Consider the following 20,535-nt stretch of genomic DNA (forward strand, 5'->3'; position numbering starts at 1 on the left):
GTCTGTAAATATATTTCAGTTATTGTTGATTTCTACTGTTTTTTATTGCTTATTTATAATACTTGGGTTTTTTTTTTTTTTTTTTATTTTATCTTGTTTTTCTTTTACTATGTATCTTGTGTGCACTTTACCCTATGCTGCTGTAATCCTGCAAATTTCCCCGCTGCGGGACTAATAAAGGATTATCTTATCTTATCTTAACTCAAGCTCAGGCGGGACAGAGCCGTTGCTGTTGCTGTGTCTAGACAGTGGATCAGTATCCCCATCTCTATCAGATCTGACCCCACCATTCAGTCTTTGAAGTCCAGGCTCAAAACAAAACAATTTCAAAACCAATGCATCAAATAATGCAGCTTAGTCAGTGGCATCTTTCACACTATAACGCTCTAAGTTTCCCCTCTAGCTTCAGTTTTGCGCTTGTCATTGGTGGTATGTCAACGTACGCTCGTAACATGCATAGTGTCTTTTTAAAATAAACTTCTTCCTTCACATGAAGTTAGGTATAGGCAACAAAACAACTTAGGTTGGGGAAAAGAGCGTGGTTGACCTTAACTTGACTGACCAACGATTCACATGACTAGCAACTCATTACACTACAACTGACCTGACAAAATGTCAACTTTCTGTACAGTCTATACAGCACCTTTGTCAGCTTGGGTTGTTTTTAAATGTGCTTTATAAATAGGTTTGATTGAATAATTGATGCGAATGTGAGAGTTGGGGTTTTTTAATTGGACTTTAAACACTTGTTTTTTTACTCTTTTTCTTTTTCTTTTTTTTAAAATAAATGCCTACAGATCTGCTTCAATCAAACTACAGTTAACTCAAATCAGACAATTGAAAATGGGGATCAGCAAAGTATTGCATGAATGTGTAGCATGTGTGCTGCTTAGGTGATGAATGTGCAGAACCAAAAGAAGGTGATGCAGGGTGGATGTCAGCTGTAGGAAGAGGGAGCGACAATGAGCATGTGGACCAGCTTTTAAAGCCTGGAAACCAAAGGTGAACTTAATCAAGCTGACGAAATTAAGTTATATCCCTGACCCAGAGTACAGATCAAAATGTTGATCTAAATACAAGCTCCAAAGCTGTATCTAAAAATATATGGCCTGCAGCTAGACAAAGCTAAACCAATGCATTCTCTTTACAAAATGCCAGCTACCAAATGCACACTAAACTGGAATTACCATAATACCCAGCTTCTAAATTACACCCTGGCTAAAAGGCTGCAACAAAGATGGGAGCAAAACGAGTTAAAAGTAATACCATTAGCTACAAAAAAATGTGGAGAATCAGTAATTAGTTTTGTCAGGATGTGTGAAAATGCCTGGAGCAATCAAAACTAAAGAGCAGCAGTATCAACCAAGGAAGAGACGTTCCACACTGAAGTGGTGAGCTTTAATACCTGGAATGACAGCAGGCTCAGGTGTGGATCATCAGCTGATGTTCAACATCCTGATAGACAAAGACAAAGACCCCTAGAGAAAAGCAGGGGTCTTCACAAGAAGCACTACTCCGCTCTGACAAGAACTGGAGCCCTCCTGGCTGTTGTGCTTGTAACTGTAGTGTTTGTTTATAATTTAATAAATGTGGACATAAGTGTCCCATACATACAATTTTGGGTTGTAGGTGATTATTGCTTCTGTACTATAATATATATTCTGTACTATAATATAAAGTATAGAATATATATAATTATAATATATACTATAATATTATAGTGCAGAAGCAATATTCGCCTACACATATGTCCATTATAATGTAAACTTTTGACTGGTACTATATATATATATATATATATATATATAGTACCAGTCAAAAGTTTGGACACATCTTCTCATTCAACTACTTTGAAGAATCTAAAATATAAAACATATTCTGGTTTGTTGAGCATTTGTTTGTTTACCACATAATTCCATATGTGTTCCTTCATAGTTTGGATGTCTTCAATATTAATCTACAATGTAGAAAAAAAAATAAAGAAAAACCATTGAATGAGAAGGTGTGTCCAAACCTTTGACTGGTACTGTATATTATAGAACAGAAGCACCTACAACCCACAAAATAATTGCATAAATTAATCTTCCCTTTAAAAAAAAATCTGTTTCAGATCGTTATGTGCTGGTTGGCAGTCGCCATGACAGCGACCAGGGAGGTGGGCCTTCAGTCATTATGAATCAACTCATCGCTGCACTGACCGAGCAGACTAAGCGCGGATGGGTGCCAGACCGTACCACTGTGTTTTGCTCATGGGGAGGCTCAGCCCTGGGGAACATTGGGTCCTATGAGTGGGGAAAGGTCAGCAAGCAGATGATCTGTTTTTATCAAATGTCATTTTGTGGATCAAAGGTTATATAAGGATCACCATATACTTAGAAAAGCCTTTTCATTTTTCCAGGAAAAACTACTTCTTTTTCCTACATGTGCTCCTGCTAGGACTTGTTGGAAGTTAGCCTGCTAGCAGCTAAAATACTCAATGTGAAGATAATAGGTGGGTCCATGCTTGAGATGGTTCTACTCCTTCATTGGAGTCCAGCTGTGTTTAATTAAACTGATTGGACTTGATTAGGAAAGGCACACAATATAAGAGAGTGCATGTCAGAACAAATGAGAATCATGAGGTCGAAGGAACTGCCCAAGGAGCTCAGACACAGCAACACAGATCTGGCCAAGTGGCAAGGCTTATACTGACACAGTGTGAAAACTGGCAATATGGAATTTGACTGTAGTTTTTTTCAAATGAAAGTGGAGGTAGCCACAATTAAGAATTACAAGGAGAAAGAGGAGAGCCAATCAAAACAGTGGGTGTTCCTTCTCTAATTTCCCAGAATAAGAACCTACCATGGCTGCAATCAGACTATATTGTTTTTATTGAGTAAATCTCATTCATGATTGCCTATTCATTATTCTTTTTCCCACATAAATCATTTACAGATTGGCAGACCCAAGAATTAGATTAGACAATATCTGGCTCAGGACCAAAAAAAATGGAGATTCTTATGTGTATACTTCATAAAACTGACAGATTTAATTAAAATGTAGGTTTTAAACTGATGATGGATTTGAATTAAATTACATTACAAGAACAGCAGAAAGAACTGCGGCCAAGTCTAATAACGTAATCCTAAGAACTGCAAAAGACTCTTTCTGTGGACTTGAGATAATGATTACATTACAAGAACAGCAGAAAGAACTGCGGCCAAGTCTAATAACGTAATCCTAAGAATAAGGATGAGTCTGATGACAACAATAATACAGTTATGAATATGTTTGTGAAGGTGATGATGATAATAAAGTGTGTGTGTGTGTGTGTGTGTGTGTGTGTGTGTGTGTGTGTGTGTGTGTGTGTGTGTGTGTGTGTGTGTGTGTGTGTGTGTGTGTCATTCAGGATAACAGTGTAATCCTACAGAGCAGTGCAGTGGCCTACGTCAGTCTAAACTCTCCAGTAAGAGGGACGGAGACTCTCCGAGCTACAGCTTCTCCAACACTGCTGCAACTCACTACAGATATTCAGAGAGTAAGTATTACGGCAGCTAGTTAGCTCACTACTGGTACTACCAATGCTAGCACCACTTTAACTGCTAACATTACTGCAAGTGATTGCAGATTCACAGTGTACCAATATGACCATTGCTAATAACACTTACACTGCTGCAAAGAGAGGTACTCAGCAGTGAGTGAACTGTTAGCTGGTAGCCAAACACACTGTACAAAACACTGTTTACCCCTAACTGTATCTCTGGGAACAGATTAGTGGCTGGGGGTCGCTGTTGCATTTAACTGGGGCGGGGGCAATTGCGGTGTTAAACAGGCAATAAGAGTTGTTTTGAGAGAGTGTGCGTCTCAGCAACCAAGAGAGGTCCTTGAGCATGCAGCCTTATCTGGCCACCCAACTTCGGCCCAGACTCACTTAAGATGGGCTGACCTTTAAACAGTGTTGGGCAGTAGCGGTAGTGGCACTATGATTGTTACCAGTTTAACTAAATTTTTCAGCTTTTCAGTTGCTTGTTTTTGTTATTGATCAGGTAATCCGGTAGGGTCGACACAAGTTACATTTTCCGAAGCATTTCTGAAGCTCAAGGTCAGAAGTTAAAACGTGAGAGATCAGTGAGTGACACCAATACCATACACAGACTGTGTGTTTCCCAGACAGATGCACTTATGTACTTGGACTGATGCTGTTGAGGACGGTCCAACTCTAGTGCATAGATTTATTACTTCTGACCAATAGTATATTTTATAATATTATGTACCAAAGCGGGAACATCTATATGCATTATGATAGTGTGTAGGAAATCACAAGACACAGGGAGACTTTGACTGTTCTTTAAAGTATGTCACATATTCCCTGAGAGGGGGAGGAAGCCACTCTCATTATGATCTAAATAAAACTAACTTCAAGCTCACCCATCCCACACTTCACATTCATACACAATCCTGCATTTGCCATATTACTGATTAAGTAGGCTATAGCAGCTCTATGATTCAGCCTCCCAAACTGTCTCTTTATTCCAACCTGGGGGTGTTTTGCAGATATGTTCAGCCCTCACAGACATCTTCTTCTCAACTTTCACCATCTCTTTCAACTTTGAAAAACTTTTACCTTTTGAAAAAAAACAACACATCTCATCGTCACTTTCTCTCATGTCCTTCCTCCACCCTCCGCCTCCTTCTTTTCTTGTTCTTCTCATTCTCCCTTAAGCACTGCATCCCTCTCTCCCCACCTTGCTCCTTCTCCTTCTATCACCTCTTAATCTCCGCTTTCATCATCAGCTAGCACTGCACATCTCTCCACCCTCTCATTTTCGTCATTAAAATCGGCCTCTTACTTCTCTTCTGTCAACTCTCTTTGACTCTTTAGGTCATGCTGTACAGTATTTATATGTGTGTTGTTTGGTTAGTCATCCATTATCAGGAAAGATTCACTTTTCAGACACCTAGGCCGGTACAAGTGGCCACGAGTGAACAGATCTCACAGTGCAGTATCCCTTGATTCCCCTGCTCAACCATAACCTAACTAATTAGAAGGAATGGCCAAGTCTACCTGTGATATCCAGCTGTAATGAAGCTCAGAGGCCAGGGAGACACACCATGAAACATTTTGAACAAAATATATTTTTTGAACACTGGGCCCAGGTGTTCCCACTTGGCCTTAACGATCCCCTGCCACCAGGTATCTGGAAAACATGAAAAGTATCCTTTTTATGTTGAAAGAAAATATCTCTCACAGGAAAAAGGAGACAACTCAGACAATGTGTGCTGCTTCTGCTCCGCTTTTTCTATCAAAGTCATCCATTATGTCGGGCTTGGAGTCTTTCATGCTTGTAGTAGCAGCTCTTATACTGTGTTCTTTGAGGAATATTGTTGATATAATCCACTATGCACTCTAAATCAATGAAATTCTATACCATGTTATCACTGCTACCCAGCACCCAGACCGCTTCACACATAGCACACACACAAACATAAACATGAGCATGCTGCTAACGTTAGCTATTCTTTGATGCTCAGATGTCAGGTAGCTGAGAAAAGGTGGGTCACACACTGTCCTCACAAGACATTCAGGAAATTGTTAATACAAAATCAAAGCTCTGCATTTCAGTTTGTATTGTAGAATGTAGTTTTTGGTGAGAAACAACTAAAATACAGTTGTACAGATGTTTTCACAGCAATATAAAGATTCCTTTTTACGGAATTATGACCTGTTTAAGGTCATTAAAACCAATGCCAATATTATTTTTCAATCAAAGCATATGATTGAAAATGCTTTGATCAAAATATATGATTGTATTTTACAAATACAATCATATATTTCTAAATAATTTATTTCAATGTTTTATGCAGCGTCTACCATAGAGAACCATAACAAAGTAAAAGTATTGTTGACAGTTAACACTGTCTTTAGGACGCTGGAAATATTTTTCCGGGATGGTTAAGTGACGTTTTTGAAAAAACATTCACCTGGAGCATTAAAACCCAGAATGTAATATGGGTTTAGGTTCTATAGAGAATATTGTTGTAACGATGCAAATATGGATTTCTCTAAAAAGGAAACCAACTTATTGTTCCATCTTATTTTCTCTTTCATATATTTACTATTACTCCTTAATAAAGCTAAGCTATTATTCATCCAATTAATCAATGAATCTACGGAAAAATTGATAGAATACCCTATTACTAAAATAATGAATAGCTGCAGCGTTTAATGAATTGTTTAAGACACACAAAGCCCGAATCAGGTACTGGCTACATCACCTGTATGCCTCCCTTTAAATATTTCTCCGTTGTAGCTCCATTAAGGGAGACACTCGATGCAAAACATCTGGTCCGATCTGATTCATCCACTGGTCAATTTTTAGATTATGGGCAATATGCTTCCATAACATCTTCTTCATTTTTCAGACTAGAAGAAGGAAACATCCACAATACACTTTTACGGTGTGTAATTTACTATTATGTCTATTTGTGTGTATATTGTCTCCTAAATTCATCAAAAGTTAACATTTGAGAATGCCTCATTTGCATATTCAAAAATACAATTTTAGAAAACTTGTAATTTAAAAAGAATTGTCTTAATTTAAGTAATCAACTGGGGAAGTTTCATAGTGATATCTATTAGTTTATGCTTTTTACACTATTCACCTGCAGTGTCTTGCAAAATGTATAGAACATTTTACAATACATATTTCTAAAGGCAGTTCTCTCAAAATGTGACTCTGAGCCAGAACTCTTAAATTAACTTCTAACAATGACACTCCTTATATTTCTATGTACAGTATATTCTGAGGTTTTTACAGAGGGGTTTGTTCATACAGCATTCATAGCCTGATTTATACAACATTTTATTTCTAAAAACATGAAAATAAATATTTTTAATATATAGTTGAGAGTATTACAAAGAGATGTCCTAAATCCCTTCAATATAAACCATTGACTTTGTGATGTCAATAAAATTAACACATTTTTTTTAACCTGGCTTTATCCAAAGAAACATTTACATATTCAAACATACATTTTCTGAAATCTTGTTATACAAAAATAATTGTCCTAATGTAACTCAACTGGGGAAGTTTCATGGTTATATGTATTAGTTATTTTTTTTCACCCTGTTCACCATGGGAGTTTCCCTAATAATTAAAGTTGTGTAGAACCATAAAATGGCTCAACCACTGCAAAAATAATTTTGTTTTGATAAATAGTAAATGATAAACACGATTGTTGGTATTCAACAGAAACTATTTTACCTGTAGATAGTTTGTAAAAAATTAGACTGCTGTACATTGGTGATGTGATATATGTCTACTGGGAAACTCTCAATAGCATAAGCCACTTTAGTATTGTAAATAACCTTTATGGTCCCAACCAGCAGCGTGTTTTTGTATGTTAACAAATCAAAAGGGTGAAGTGCATCTTTAAAGCGCTGCAGAGTACCAATTCAGCACAATCTCTCCTCAGTGTTTACCTCGTACTTACCCCACCATCTTGTCTCGCCTTGCCTGGTTGTACCTAATTGTCCATTCGGTGGCAGCTGTATCTCTGGCACGCTCTGTTGCTCTATTCATTATCTCAAAAGGCTCAGAGCTGCCCCAGGTATGCTCCCCACCTCCAAATATTTAGAAGCACGTCTAAGATTGTCATTAATCTTCTTTGTGCATCGACTGTAATACTTCCTACTTATCTTACTTTGCTGGGACCTGTCTTCCAAGTCGGGAAGCTACTGCACTGTATGCGTGCTTGGGAACCAATTATAATACAACTACATTCTTATTTTTGTAGGGGATTTACGCAAAGAGAGATGGGGGGGGGGGCAAGAGGAATAGAAACAAGGTTTAAAGAGAGAAACAAGGGAGGCTTTGGTGGCTAGAAGAATACGAAATAAATTGAGAGGAGCTTGCACTTTAATTGGGTATTGTTCCAGAGATGTATGTGTGTCTAGACTCCAGTCGGACTGTGGGTGGCTCGTAGCAGGTACCTCCATTTGAAAACAAGTGGCAGCGCATTGTTAGACTGAAAAAAGACCAGAGTGGCAAATCCTTCATCTGCCCTTTCTCCCAAAAATGGCCATGGACCTGTGCACTTCTGTGTTTGTGTTCAATAGTATGTTTGTCTTTGTTTGTTTGTGTAGATATATGTGTGTGTGTGCATTCTACAGGTTTAGCTGGCTTCTGAGTTCTGTGTTGTTGGGAAGTTGTTAATAGCACATGCTGCTGCGTGTCCCAAACACAATAGGCCTAAAGTCATCTCCACATGATTCCATACTGCCTCCTATGTTGTTTATATACAACATTATAAAGACTGTTTGGAACCTTGTTTAACCATTCATTCATTCACCGTAACCGCTTATCCTGTTAAGGGTCGGGGGGGCTGGAGCCGATCTCAGCTGTCATTGGGTGAAGGCAGGGTTCACCTGGACAGGTAACCAGACTAACAGGGCTGACATATATAGACAGACAACCATTCACACTCACATCCACACCTACGGGCAATTTAGAGTCATCAATTAACCTAAGCTACATGTCTCTGGACTGCGGGAGGAAGCCAGAGAACCTGTAGAGAACCCAAGCTGACACAGGGAGAACATGCAAACTCCACACAGAAGGCCGTCTAGCCCGGGAATTGAACCCAGGTCCACACCACCGTGCAGCCCCTTGTTTAACCAACACCTCGTTATTTCTGTGGTAATTTCAATTCTAATTAATCTATTACCTACTTTAATGTAAAAACTCAGCCATGGTATTCAACCTTGTCTTTTAAAAATGACACTGGTTGGGTTGTGAAGGAAATACTGCCAGGATTATGATTGTGATCACTAGCAATGCTTTTTCAGTCCATCAAGCATTAAATTGCTCTACTGCACAGAAGTTGTTTTACTCTGTACCCCATCCGGCCAGTAGCAGCCACTAGTGATAACACAGATGAGTGCATCTCCTACCCCCCATCCGCTATTCTGTCCCCTCAGTGGGGGGATAACACTTCAATGTTTGGCTAAAGCTAAAGAAACTACCAGTACATACAGTTCTGCTTAACTCTCAGCCACTGTTCTGAGACTCAGTTTTATTGTTTTGGAAGGTGTGTTTGGCTAACCGCTAACGGCACTACCAGTACACAAACTGCTGTACCTCCCTGCCACTTAGCCACTGCTAAGCGGGCAGACAACTTGATGTTTGAAGTGTCCAACACGACGACAAGAAGCTGCATACAACGCTGCTTGTTTTTCAGTATAAATTAAGTGTGTTATGAAGCCTCTCACATAGGATGCTGTTTGTGCTGCATTACTGCTGTGTTGAGCACAAATCGCAGCACGCTGCAGTCAATGTTAGGTGAGAGGGGAGATGCTCAACCTAGCAAAAAGCTGTTGTGGCGCAACGCAAGCCATTGGAAAAAATGGGTTTAAGAACACAGTGATTCAATTTAATTCAATTCAGTTTATTTTGTATAACCCAAAATCACAAATTACAAATATGCCTCAGAGGGCTTTACAATCTTTACACATGCGACATCCTCTGTCCCGGAAACCGTGATGCAGTTGACATGTTCTGTGCCCTTTAGAGCACATTGATGTCTAGACGATGGTTTAATCAGTTGTGGGTTGTATTCATTCAATCACACAATCCAGCAGTAGTATTGGTTGACACACCTGGTGGAGATCAGCACTCTATGAAGTACACATCTCAAGTTTCACTTGTGGAACATTGAAAAAAATGACATCGAAGAAAAATGACATATTTTTCTAGGTCTGTGGATTATACTCACATCTAGAAAAGATTGATATGATATGAGATATTTTCCAGAATGAATTCACACAAGATACTGGTAATGAAAGAAATACAGACGAAACACATTACCACTTGCCACACTGGTGGTCTTAATTAATTCAGTATGATTGAAGAGCTGTATTTGTTACCTATTATACATGTCTGTCTCATGTATTTACACACTATACTACATCCACAAAGTGACAAATTTACCTTGTGGTACACATCCTCAGACATATTAATTACTTAGTACTTCTCTAATCAATATCATTCAACGCTCTTCAATCTTTGAATTCAGTTCTATGCAATTCAATTAATTTTGTATAGCCCAAAATCACAAATTTGCCAAAGAGAGCTTTACAATCTGTACACATGCAACATCCTCGGTACAGGAAAAACTCCCCTAAAAAAATTAAATTAAATGAAGAAAAAAAGGGAAAAAAACCAATGGGAGAACGACAGAGGAGGGATCCTTCTCCCAGGATGGACAGCAATGCAATAGAAGTCATGTATGTTGTTTCATTTTATTCATTATACTTCAGTTATTACTGCAGTCAAGAATTGACAACCTAAGCAAATTAATTGCTCTCTGGGTACGACCCAATTCCCTTATTTGATTGCTCCTCGCTTGACCCATATATTGTTCTTGCCTGCTATTATCAAGGCTCTCCAATTCCCTTATTTATGCTCTGAGGAGCAAAGAGAGATCCCTGGGGTGTAGGTCTTGCGGCTGGCTCCTGACAGGGGGAGGTTTTAGGGCTGGCTTGCCAGTCTGGGACCATCAAAAATGGGGTTTGAGTTCATGAAAATCTTAGAGATTATAATTTTAATGTCATAAGAAGCAAACACACATTTCTTTCTCCCTGTCTGCTGTTTTAAGATGGGTTAAGTTTATGTCTTAACTCAGTATCATGAGTGTAAGAATGCATATTTATTCAATTACTAAAGCATGAGTACAAGTATCACAAACCAAATGTATCTGTTCTCTTCGTTAGGTAAATTAAGGCTGCAGCTCTTTCTGATGCTTCCTCCTCTCTTTGTTTTAGGAATAATGGTATAATTTGGTATGATTGTCTCTTTATTTTCTTTCTATTCTGTCACAGTAAGAGCTGTCAGAAGTAGGTCTGGGACCGGTATGCTGAGTAGGGATCAATGAAAAGATCAACCAAAGATAAGCTGATTGTTTTGCTGCTCATGCTTTATCCATGCAGTGAGTTGTCCCTGAATTGAAGGCAGCAGTGTCCTCCTGCCGCCTTCTGTTCCTGGCGTCAGAGCTTCCAACTATTTCCATTGGTCAAAATTCACTTTCCTTCAAGTTGGAGACACCGCTTTACCAAGAAATTCCCCTTTATCCATGGGACCCAACAGCCCCTGCAGACTTTAATCAAAATCATATTTTCAGATACAAATACAGATGAAATTGTTATAAATCTTTCACACATAAAGGCTTTCCCCCAGCACAATAATGATACAATACACTTTGTTTTAACTGAGACAAATCATCCTCCTGGTACTAGTATGGGTAGTACGAGTATGGGGTGACTGGAAAAATAATAGCTGCTTTTTTAGTTAAGAAATTACACCATGACAAGATTTCATATGTTACGAAAGTATGTGAGTAGCACAGGTTCAGGATCATACCATGAACATCATCTACATTAAGAAATATACAAGGAATTGTAATTTATTTATCTAATTTGTATGTTTTCCCACATAAAACCAGCAGAAATGAAGCTCACAATAAATCAGCAGAATGAGTCTCTGACTATATGGCTATGTAGCCGTCCAAGATAGTTTGGCAGCACACTTTGCATAATCTTGGACATAATACATTGTTTGCAAAACGTCTGAATTATCACAGTTCTTGTATTGTCAGGAAAAGCATTGTGAGACTACTGCAGGCTCCATGAACATGCAAGCTGCCTTGGCCTCAGAAAGTATTTATACAAATGTCAGCGAGGCCAGTCCATCACAGTTTCATATCACAGCGACACAATATAAACAGATGAATGAATATGAAAATAAGTGTAAGGTGAAAAATGAGCCTTGTCATTACTTGCAGCTGTGACATTTGTCAGGTACTGTGGTATGATGCATTTTTCCTACAGTACTTTGTAACTTACCCCGTGTCAGACGAACCCGTTTGTTATAGGCAGAGACAGATGCAGTCGGAGCCTTCTTGAGATAAATTTCTAATAAATAGAATGAATGAATTAAAGACAGATTATAGCCTAATTTGTGAAACCTATGGCTGTGAAACATACATAATTGCTTTTAGCCAGGATTAATCAATGCTTTTTCCCAAAGTGCACTGTTTCTTCGGTGGGCAATCTTCCGCAAAGTTGACTTTTAACCCACTCAGCAACTATTTGATCAATTGCTAGACATTGCCCAGAGGATTTAAAGGTGGGATTGGGTAAAGGCATTGTACAGCATGTGAGTAATACATAAGGCAGGGGAGAGTTACAATAATAGTTACTCAGAGATCTTTCAGGCAAACATCGCACCCTCCAATGTTACAATTAAGCACATGCAAGTCTCAATTGTTAACAGTGTGGTCTGCGGTGTGGCTAAAAAAAACAGGATTAAACAAATGATATTCAAGGTAATTTGTAATTTGTTATGTTAACTAAAATGGCGCCAGAGGTCGGCAGCCTGTCGCAGCAGCTCTCTACCAGCTTTGCTACTTTTGTATTTTTATTCGTTGTTGTCTTCCTTTTTTTTGGTAATTATATGTTCCTGCTTCAGCGTTTTAGTTGTAGCGTTTTTTCCCCTTTCTCTGCACACAACTGGAACTTTTAATCATGCTGACCTACACCCGCGACGAGCTTCTGCGCTACCGGAGCGGAGCCGGCGTTCCCTCCGCCCGCATACCCGACGCGATATGGAGACAAGCCCGTCGCGGAAAAAGAGCCAGAGTGAAGGTCCGGGAGAGGATGGAGGGGGACAGGAGAGTTAAACCTTTTCTCCCCACGGTCATTATGGGGAATGTGAGGTCCCTCGCTAACAAAGTGGATGAACTGTCAGCATTGGTGAGCAACCAGCGGGCCTACAGGGAGTGTAGTCTGCTCTGCTTCACGGAGACATGGCTGCACGGGAATATACCGGACAGTCTGCTCGAACTAGCCGGCTTCACGCTAGTTCGGGCGGACAGAGGGAAACAGAGCGGTAAGAAGAGAGGAGGAGGTCTTGCCGTCTTTATCAACTCTAAATGGTGTAATCCCGGCCATGTCACTGTGAAGGAGTGTATCTGCACTCCCGACATTGAGCTCCTGGCGGTGGGTTTGAGACCCTACTATCTACCGCGGGAGTACTCACACGCCATTGTTGTTGTTGTTTACATCCCACCATCAGCTGCAGCGAGGAGCGCGAGTGACGTCATCCACTCTGTTACAGCGGGGCTTCAGACTAAACATCCCAATTCACTCATAATGATCAGCGGGGACTTTAACCATGTCTCCCTCTCTCCTGTCCTGACCAACTTTAAACAGTATGTCAGTGTTGCAACGAGAGAGAACAAGATCCTGGACCTCTTTTACGTGAATGTAAAGGGGGCCTACAGCTCCTCTGCCCTCCCCCCCCTTGGTGAATCTGACCATAACCTAATAGAACTTGTGGCCACCTACAAGCCACTGGCTATGCAACAGGCGGCCAGCACAAGGACTGTGAAGGTTTGGTCGGAGGACGCCGAGGAGACCCTCCAGGAGTGTTTTCAGGTCACAAACTGGGAACTGTTCCAGGAGGACTACGGGGAGGACATCGAGGGCCTCTCTCGTTGCATCACAGACTACATTCACTTCTGTGAGGACACCATTGTGCCAACAAAGAAGGTCCGCTGCTACCACAACAACAAGCCGTGGATCAGCAAAGAGTTGAAGGGCCTTCTCAACAGGAAGAAGAGGGCCTTCATGGCTAAGTACAGAGGGGAACTTCGGGCTGTTCAGAAGGAGCTGAAGAGAAAGCTGAGAGAGGCTAAGAACAGCTACAGGAGAAGATTGAGGCTAAGATGGGACAGAACAACACTAAAGAGGTGTGGAATGGGATGAAAATGATGACAGGCTGCAGTCTGCCTTCATCTGGAGTACAGGGTGACCTAGCACTCGCATCGGAGCTCAACCTATTCTTCAACAGGTTCGACACTACCCCCACCCCGGTGTGCTCCGATAGTGAGGCTAGGTCTCCACCTAACACCTCTTCCCCCATTCACACCTCTGCTGGGGTCTCTGCTCCCCCTTCCGTCTACACCTCTGCCACCTCCCCCTCTCTCAGCAGACTGTTAGGACCAGAGGATGCCCCCCCCTCACCCACTAGCCCTCTTCAGACCAACATCTCCACAGATGTGGACCAGGACAGCCCATCACTCCCCCCATCCCCCCTACAACTGTTCACCCACGGCCAGGAGCTCACAGCTCCCTTCAAACCCCTCACCACCCAGCCCCACCTTCACCACCATCCAGGTACAGCATCAGCTCTCCAGGCTTCAGATAAGCAAAGCCAGTGGACCTGATGACATCAGCCCTAGGTTGCTGAAAGTGTGTGCTTGACAGCTGGCAGCTCCTCTCAGGCACCTCTTCAATCTCTCCCTGAGGTTGAAGAAGGTGCCCACAATCTGGAAGACGTCCTGCATTGTCCCGGTGCCGAAGAAGAGTCGTCCCAGCGGTCTTAATGACTACAGACCTGTGGCCCTGACATCACATGTCATGAAGACCCTGGAGAGACTGGTTCTGCGGGACCTGAGGACCCAGCTTACAGCTTTCCTGGACCCACTACAGTTCGCCTATCTGCCACACATCAGGGTGGAGGACTCCATCATCTACCTGACACACAAGGCCCTCTCTCACCTGGAGAAGCAGGGAAGCACTGTGAGAGTCATGTTCTTTGACTTCTCCAGTGCTTTCAACACCATCCAGCCCTCCCTACTGAGAGAGAAGCTGATGGAGATGAACCTGCACCCCGACACCACTTCCTGGATCACAGACTACCTCACAGGCCGGCCACAGTACGTCAGGGTGGATGGCTGTGTCTCTGAGTCTGTGATCAGCAACACCGGCGCACCCCAAGGAACTGTACTGGCACCGTTCCTCTTCACTCTCTACACCTCGGACTTCCGCTTCAACTCTGGTTCCTGCCACCTCCAAAAGTTTTCCGATGACTCCTCCATTGTTGGATGTATCACCAGGGACAACGAGGAGGAGTACAGAGGACTGATTGAGAGCTTCATCACATGGTGCAGCAACAACCACCTGAAGCTCAACATCAGCAAGACCAAGGAGCTTGTGGTGGACTACCAGAGGAACAGAAGCCCCCTGTCCCTGTTTTCATTCAGGGAGGGGAAGTGGAGAGGGTTGAGTCCTACAAGTACCTTGGGGTGCAGATAAACAATAAACTGGACTGGACACACAACACTGATGCCCTCTACAGGAAAGGACAGAGCAGGCTGTTCTTCCTGAGGAGGCTGAGGTCCTTCAATGTGTGCAATAAACTGCTCAAGGCATTCTACCAGTCTGTGGTAGCCAGCGCCCTCTTCTTCGCTGTAGCGTGCTGGGGTGGTGGCATCAGGACTGGAGATGCCAACAAGCTCAATAAGCTGGTGAGGAAAGCCAGCTCTGTGGTGGGTCTGGAGCTGGACAGTCTGGAGTCAGTGGGTGAGAGGAGGATGAAGGCCAAACTCGGAGCCATCCTGGACAATCCCTCTCACCCTCTCCATGAGGAACTGTGGCAGCTGGGCAGCTGTGATTCTACCAAAGTAGTTGTATAGTATTTGTGTGCCATCAGACTTACAACAACAGCGGAGACCACAGTCTGTCATGTGTCTGTGTAGTTGTATAGTATGTGTATTTATTGTCTGTGTAGTTGAGCTGCTGCAACACTTGAATTTCCCCCATGGGGATCAATAAAGGAATATAATAATTTAACAATATTTCAGTCAAGAAACAGTTTACATTGGTTTCATACCAAGGATGTGATCAGATAATGTATCAAACATAATGGATATACCATTTGGGGCATTAGTAACCTTCCTGGTCGGTGAGTACATTGAGAACAATAAAGTATGTGAATTCAATTGATGGAAGTTGTAAAAATATTACGCAACCCTAATCTGATTAACAATATTATTGAATGACATCTTACTGAGCACAAAGTTTTAGCCAATATGGCGCATGCTTTTTGTTGAGGCCCATACTGAGACCCTGTCTGATGACTTCTTCTGTTGCTTCTTTATGACTCCACGTTGGCAGTAGCCATGGCATTATGTTGTTGGGTTTTCCCTCCATACCGACATACGTATGCCTGGAGGAAATTTCTTCAAATTTGATACAAACATCCACCTGGACACAAAGATGAACTGATTAGATTTGGTAGTTAAATGTCAAGGTCATCATTAACGTGATATCTCAGGAAGTTGGCATGAATCCACTTGGACTCACTTAGACTTTGGTGTGACCTCACAAAACACATTTTGGCCATAACTCAAGAATGGATATGCTAATTATGACAGTTTCACACAGATATCTAATATGATGAAGCAGTGATATTATGAACAGACATGGATTTAAACTACAAATTGACCTCGACCCATTTGGTGGCATTCTGGAAAAGCATTCAAACAAGGAAACTTTATCAAAAAAAGATCAAGCTGTGCTCACAAATATACGCAGTTACAAATGTAATGTATGTAACAAATAAGCCACTGGTCCAAACCATACTTTGCCGTCCCTTACAGATCAGAACCAGCATGCATGACATGTGGAATCCAGAATGCCAGATTCTAGACTTATGATGAATGACGTGATGAATTAGTTAAATTATGCAAATATTAGTTGAAATATTGTCAATTTCTGCATTGCAAATACAGTTTCTACCCGTAAAAGCTCACATCACTGTCAGATGATATTGGTGTAATCACAGTGGTGAAAAAATTTGTTACATTTGTTTTCAGGCATCACAATCACTTTTCTTGTACTTATAGAGACCTACCATCCAAGCTCATGAGGGCTTTGAAATGTAATTAGTATTGGACAATTTGGGGCATTTTCAGGTGATCTTTTATGTTCTTTCACTTTTATAGCACTATAGTTGTCCCCTTTTCTTGGCCCGCTTTCCTTTCAGGTCAAGTAAAAGTGAATTGGAAAGAGAAAAGAGAAGCTTTAGACTATTTGGACCCACTCTACCTGTGTCTTTGTTTCTCCTACTCCCGCCCATCCACCCTCCATCTCTTTGTCTCTTTAATATCCCAGTCACTCATTTCTGGATGACTGGGACATGCTTTTCAGTTCAACAGCTGCAAATAGATTTTCCAAAGACCACGGTCCGGAAAGGAATTATTATTATCATCACCCACATAATGCAGAGTTGTTTCTGTCATTTGGCACTTTGTTGTTGCTGTGGGTTGCATTCTGATTATGGTACTCCGCCACCTTCTGCCACCCTCCGCTTATTTGATGCGTCATAATGCTGAGTGTACGAAATGTTAGGGCCACTTTTTTTATGAGGAAAATGGGAGGAATGATTTTATTCCACCACGGGTATTCAATTAGGATGTTAACAAAGGTGAAACCTCAAGGAATACTAAACAAAAATAGTTTTACATGCTCCTTCCATGTGTTATTGTCATGGCCTGTGGGCATGGCTTTGTTTTCATCTTGTCTTTTATATTCTAACGTCAGAACAAATATTAACTCTAACAAAACCTCTTTTAAGCAAGAACAGTCTCAATATACTCAACACGGAAGATAATCTAGTTTCAAGCTTTTATGTCCAGTCCAGCAAGCCATTCTGTGCAGCACATGTGATTTTGTAGATTGAGTGGTATTGAGTGGTAAGCCAAGATCTCAGAATGATTTCACTCTCTCCTTATCATAGCAGACAAAGAAATTAAATATTGATTCCTGGTGTGGCACCACAGGCTGAAATTATCCATTCTCTCTGCTCCCTCTCACTCTTTCCCCCTGCTCACTTGCTTATTCTCTCTGCCCTCCTATTGCATCTCCCCTTCTTTTACACCTCACTCTTTTATTATTATCTCTCTTAAGGGCTCTACCTTCATTTTAACTGTCTCTGTTTCTCTTCCCAGCCTCCGACATGCTCTTTTAATGCACCGTGTCTGGTTGTAGAAGAGAAGGAACAGGTACATGGCCTGACTTTAAATCTTCTCTCCAGCAGATGGAATGATCTCTGCCTATCTCTGTATATATTCCTACTTTGTGACTTAAGTCTTTTACCTATTTTATGTATTGCTGTAATTCAAAGACTTGACAGACCTTTGAAGAAAATACCATAACCTCAGTTCGCCTTCAGTCTTTCAAAACCAGATTTATATTTTCTAAAATCTCAGTTTGATGAAAACAAGGGTGAGATGTTAAGCTAGAGTTTCATCCATGACAGCAATATAATATTTATTTTCCCTATGGCATAAGATTGCAGCTAAAGTTAAGAGGGATTTGTTTATATAGTTTGATCCAGGAGGGTTCACAAACCAAAGCACTTTTAAGTTTATGACCTTTTTAAAATACAAATGCCTACTACCATTCAATCATCAGTATTCAATAAAGATAACTGAATGCTGTTTTTCTTTGTTTGATTTTAGATATTCATTCATACATCCCTTCACCTGGGTCTGGGTCCCAGGCTTAGCAGATGAATTAGGTTAGCCCACACATCCTTCAGCCCGGCCTCTGGGATCGGATGGGATTTAGAGTTTTTTTCCTGTTTAGAAACCATTGCGAAAGCGCTCTGCCACAATGTTGTGATAGTTTACTATCATGCATTTTCAGTATTTAGCAGCTGGTTGGAAACCAGTGGCATCACTTTTTAAAAGTTGACTTTTAAGCGACACTCCATTCCCAAAGTTGTTTCCCGACAAGTTGCATGATGATAGACATTTGTTTGCTTTAGCTTGCACGCACAAACACTTCAAAACACCGTTCAGTCAGTGCATGGAGTGCTGGTGGCAGAGCAGTGTAGAGAAAGAATGGACCAAAGAAAGAGAAGAGGGACAAAATAAAAAGGAGAAAAGCCCTGGAGGAACATAAAACTAAACGCTGCCAAATTACAGATAACAAAAAATACAACACATCAGCATGTCAGTACTACCCTGCCCAGGTTGATTCTATGTTATGATAAACTAATAAATAAAATAAACATTTAGTAGTGCTCTGTAGGATTGCAGGAGATCGTGTTCATGGAAACCAAATAGAAACTAAAGACCTGTACTGTATGCTCTTCTCTGTCAGGTCGATGTACCTCTAGTTACTGCTCCAGTCGATAAACACCAGATGCAAATAGCTAAATATGTGCCTTTAAATAAGAAGGAATGTTTTTTTTTTTCTTGGGTTCTTTTACATTTTCTATCCATTACTTTTCATATACATGCAGTTTATGGCACATATACAACTCCTCATGTCGATCCTTCCATGACATTTCTGTTATTCTGGTTTATTATCTACTCAGAAATGCGTCTGCGATTCCTCCACCATGCTCTGCATTTGCTCTGCGATTTCATCCCCATTGGCCAGAATTACAGTACTTCCACATGGAGGCGACCAAGAGGCATCCGAGTTAAATGGCCGAGACACATCAGCTGGCTCCTTTCAACATGAGGGAGCAGCAGTTCTCATTTCTGATTTCCTTTTCCTATCCCTCAGAGTGTCGTCACAATGTCCTTTTGCTGCTGGTATCTGCAGTCCCGTTGTCTCTGCCCCTGAAGGTGAAGGCTATGGAACATAGATCCACCCCTAAACCCAGCATTCTGTCTTTAGATTCTTCACCACAGCAATCCTGGATGCATTACTTTATGAAGATATGAAGGAAAAATTGCAGTTGGTGTACCGCTATATTTTTCCACATGGTCCAGCTTATTCTATGTCATACTTGCTCACAAATAAGATTACTTTGTGGAGGACATGCAGTTGTATCTTATGAGCTTGTGCAGTGGGTGGACACAATAAAAGAGACAGCTGCACAGTGTAGTCAACACCTCTTGCGAAAAGTCTAAACTAAAGATTAAACTTTAAAGTATTAGAATGGAAGTATTTAAAGCAGGATTAGTAAATTGGATCAGAGTTTTAGTTAAACCGACCAGTAGTAATGCACTATAATTTGTATGCAACACATTATTGTGAGCCAGGACCGGTGACGCAGTGTAAAGAGCAACAATGTCCACATAGGGAGGAGGTCTGGGTGGATCTTAAGTAATGCCACTTCTTTAATTATTTAAATCCAAGTGTTGACTTTTATCTGTTACGTTGCTTCTGTAGTTATTTAAACCCAGACCACAATCTGGTCCTGAACCTAACCAAATCATTTTGTTGCTTAAGTTTAACCAAGTATTTAAATGTGGTCATTTTAACCCAATGCACATCTTTTCCTAAAACTAATCAAATACTTTTCTTACTCATTCACTTCAAGGGCTTACACAGGCGATCTGATTGCTCATGTTGCTGAACATTTGTTGGAAAATGCAAAAACATTACAAGATTTTTTTGTAAAATATACAAAAAAAGGTTATATCTTATGGATTACATTGAATTCTATAGTTTTGCTTTCATTGTGTCTTCACTTTGTATGTTGGCTAAGTAAAAGCACAATTATATGTTAGCCTCCCTCTTCAAAGTCAATATGACTTCAACTGCAGTCAGGTCGAGTGTGTGCAGACAACACACAGATATACAGTGGGGCAAATTGTGTCCTGGCCGTAGGAAGTGGAGCACATCCATCCGGACGAATTCCGACATGGCAACATCTGTGCATGCAATCACAGGTGTTAACTGTTAGAGTGGTA

At 40.9% G+C, this 20,535-nt stretch overlaps 1 protein-coding gene across 1 annotated transcript in view; it reads left to right on the top strand.

Annotated features, from left to right (window-relative positions):
- The window catches only part of LOC129088805 (inactive N-acetylated-alpha-linked acidic dipeptidase-like protein 2), a 422,940-nt gene that overhangs the window by 220,709 nt on the left and 181,696 nt on the right, over positions 1–20,535 (top strand). Inside the window, exons 9-10 of the mRNA XM_054596036.1 lie at positions 2,111–2,298; positions 3,389–3,517. Of these exons, the coding sequence (XP_054452011.1) occupies positions 2,111–2,298; positions 3,389–3,517 (317 nt within the window). The remainder of the gene's footprint in view (positions 1–2,110; positions 2,299–3,388; positions 3,518–20,535) is intronic.

This window comes from Anoplopoma fimbria, chromosome 3, assembly GCF_027596085.1.
Source record: "Anoplopoma fimbria isolate UVic2021 breed Golden Eagle Sablefish chromosome 3, Afim_UVic_2022, whole genome shotgun sequence".
Classification (NCBI taxonomy): domain Eukaryota; kingdom Metazoa; phylum Chordata; class Actinopteri; order Perciformes; family Anoplopomatidae; genus Anoplopoma; species Anoplopoma fimbria.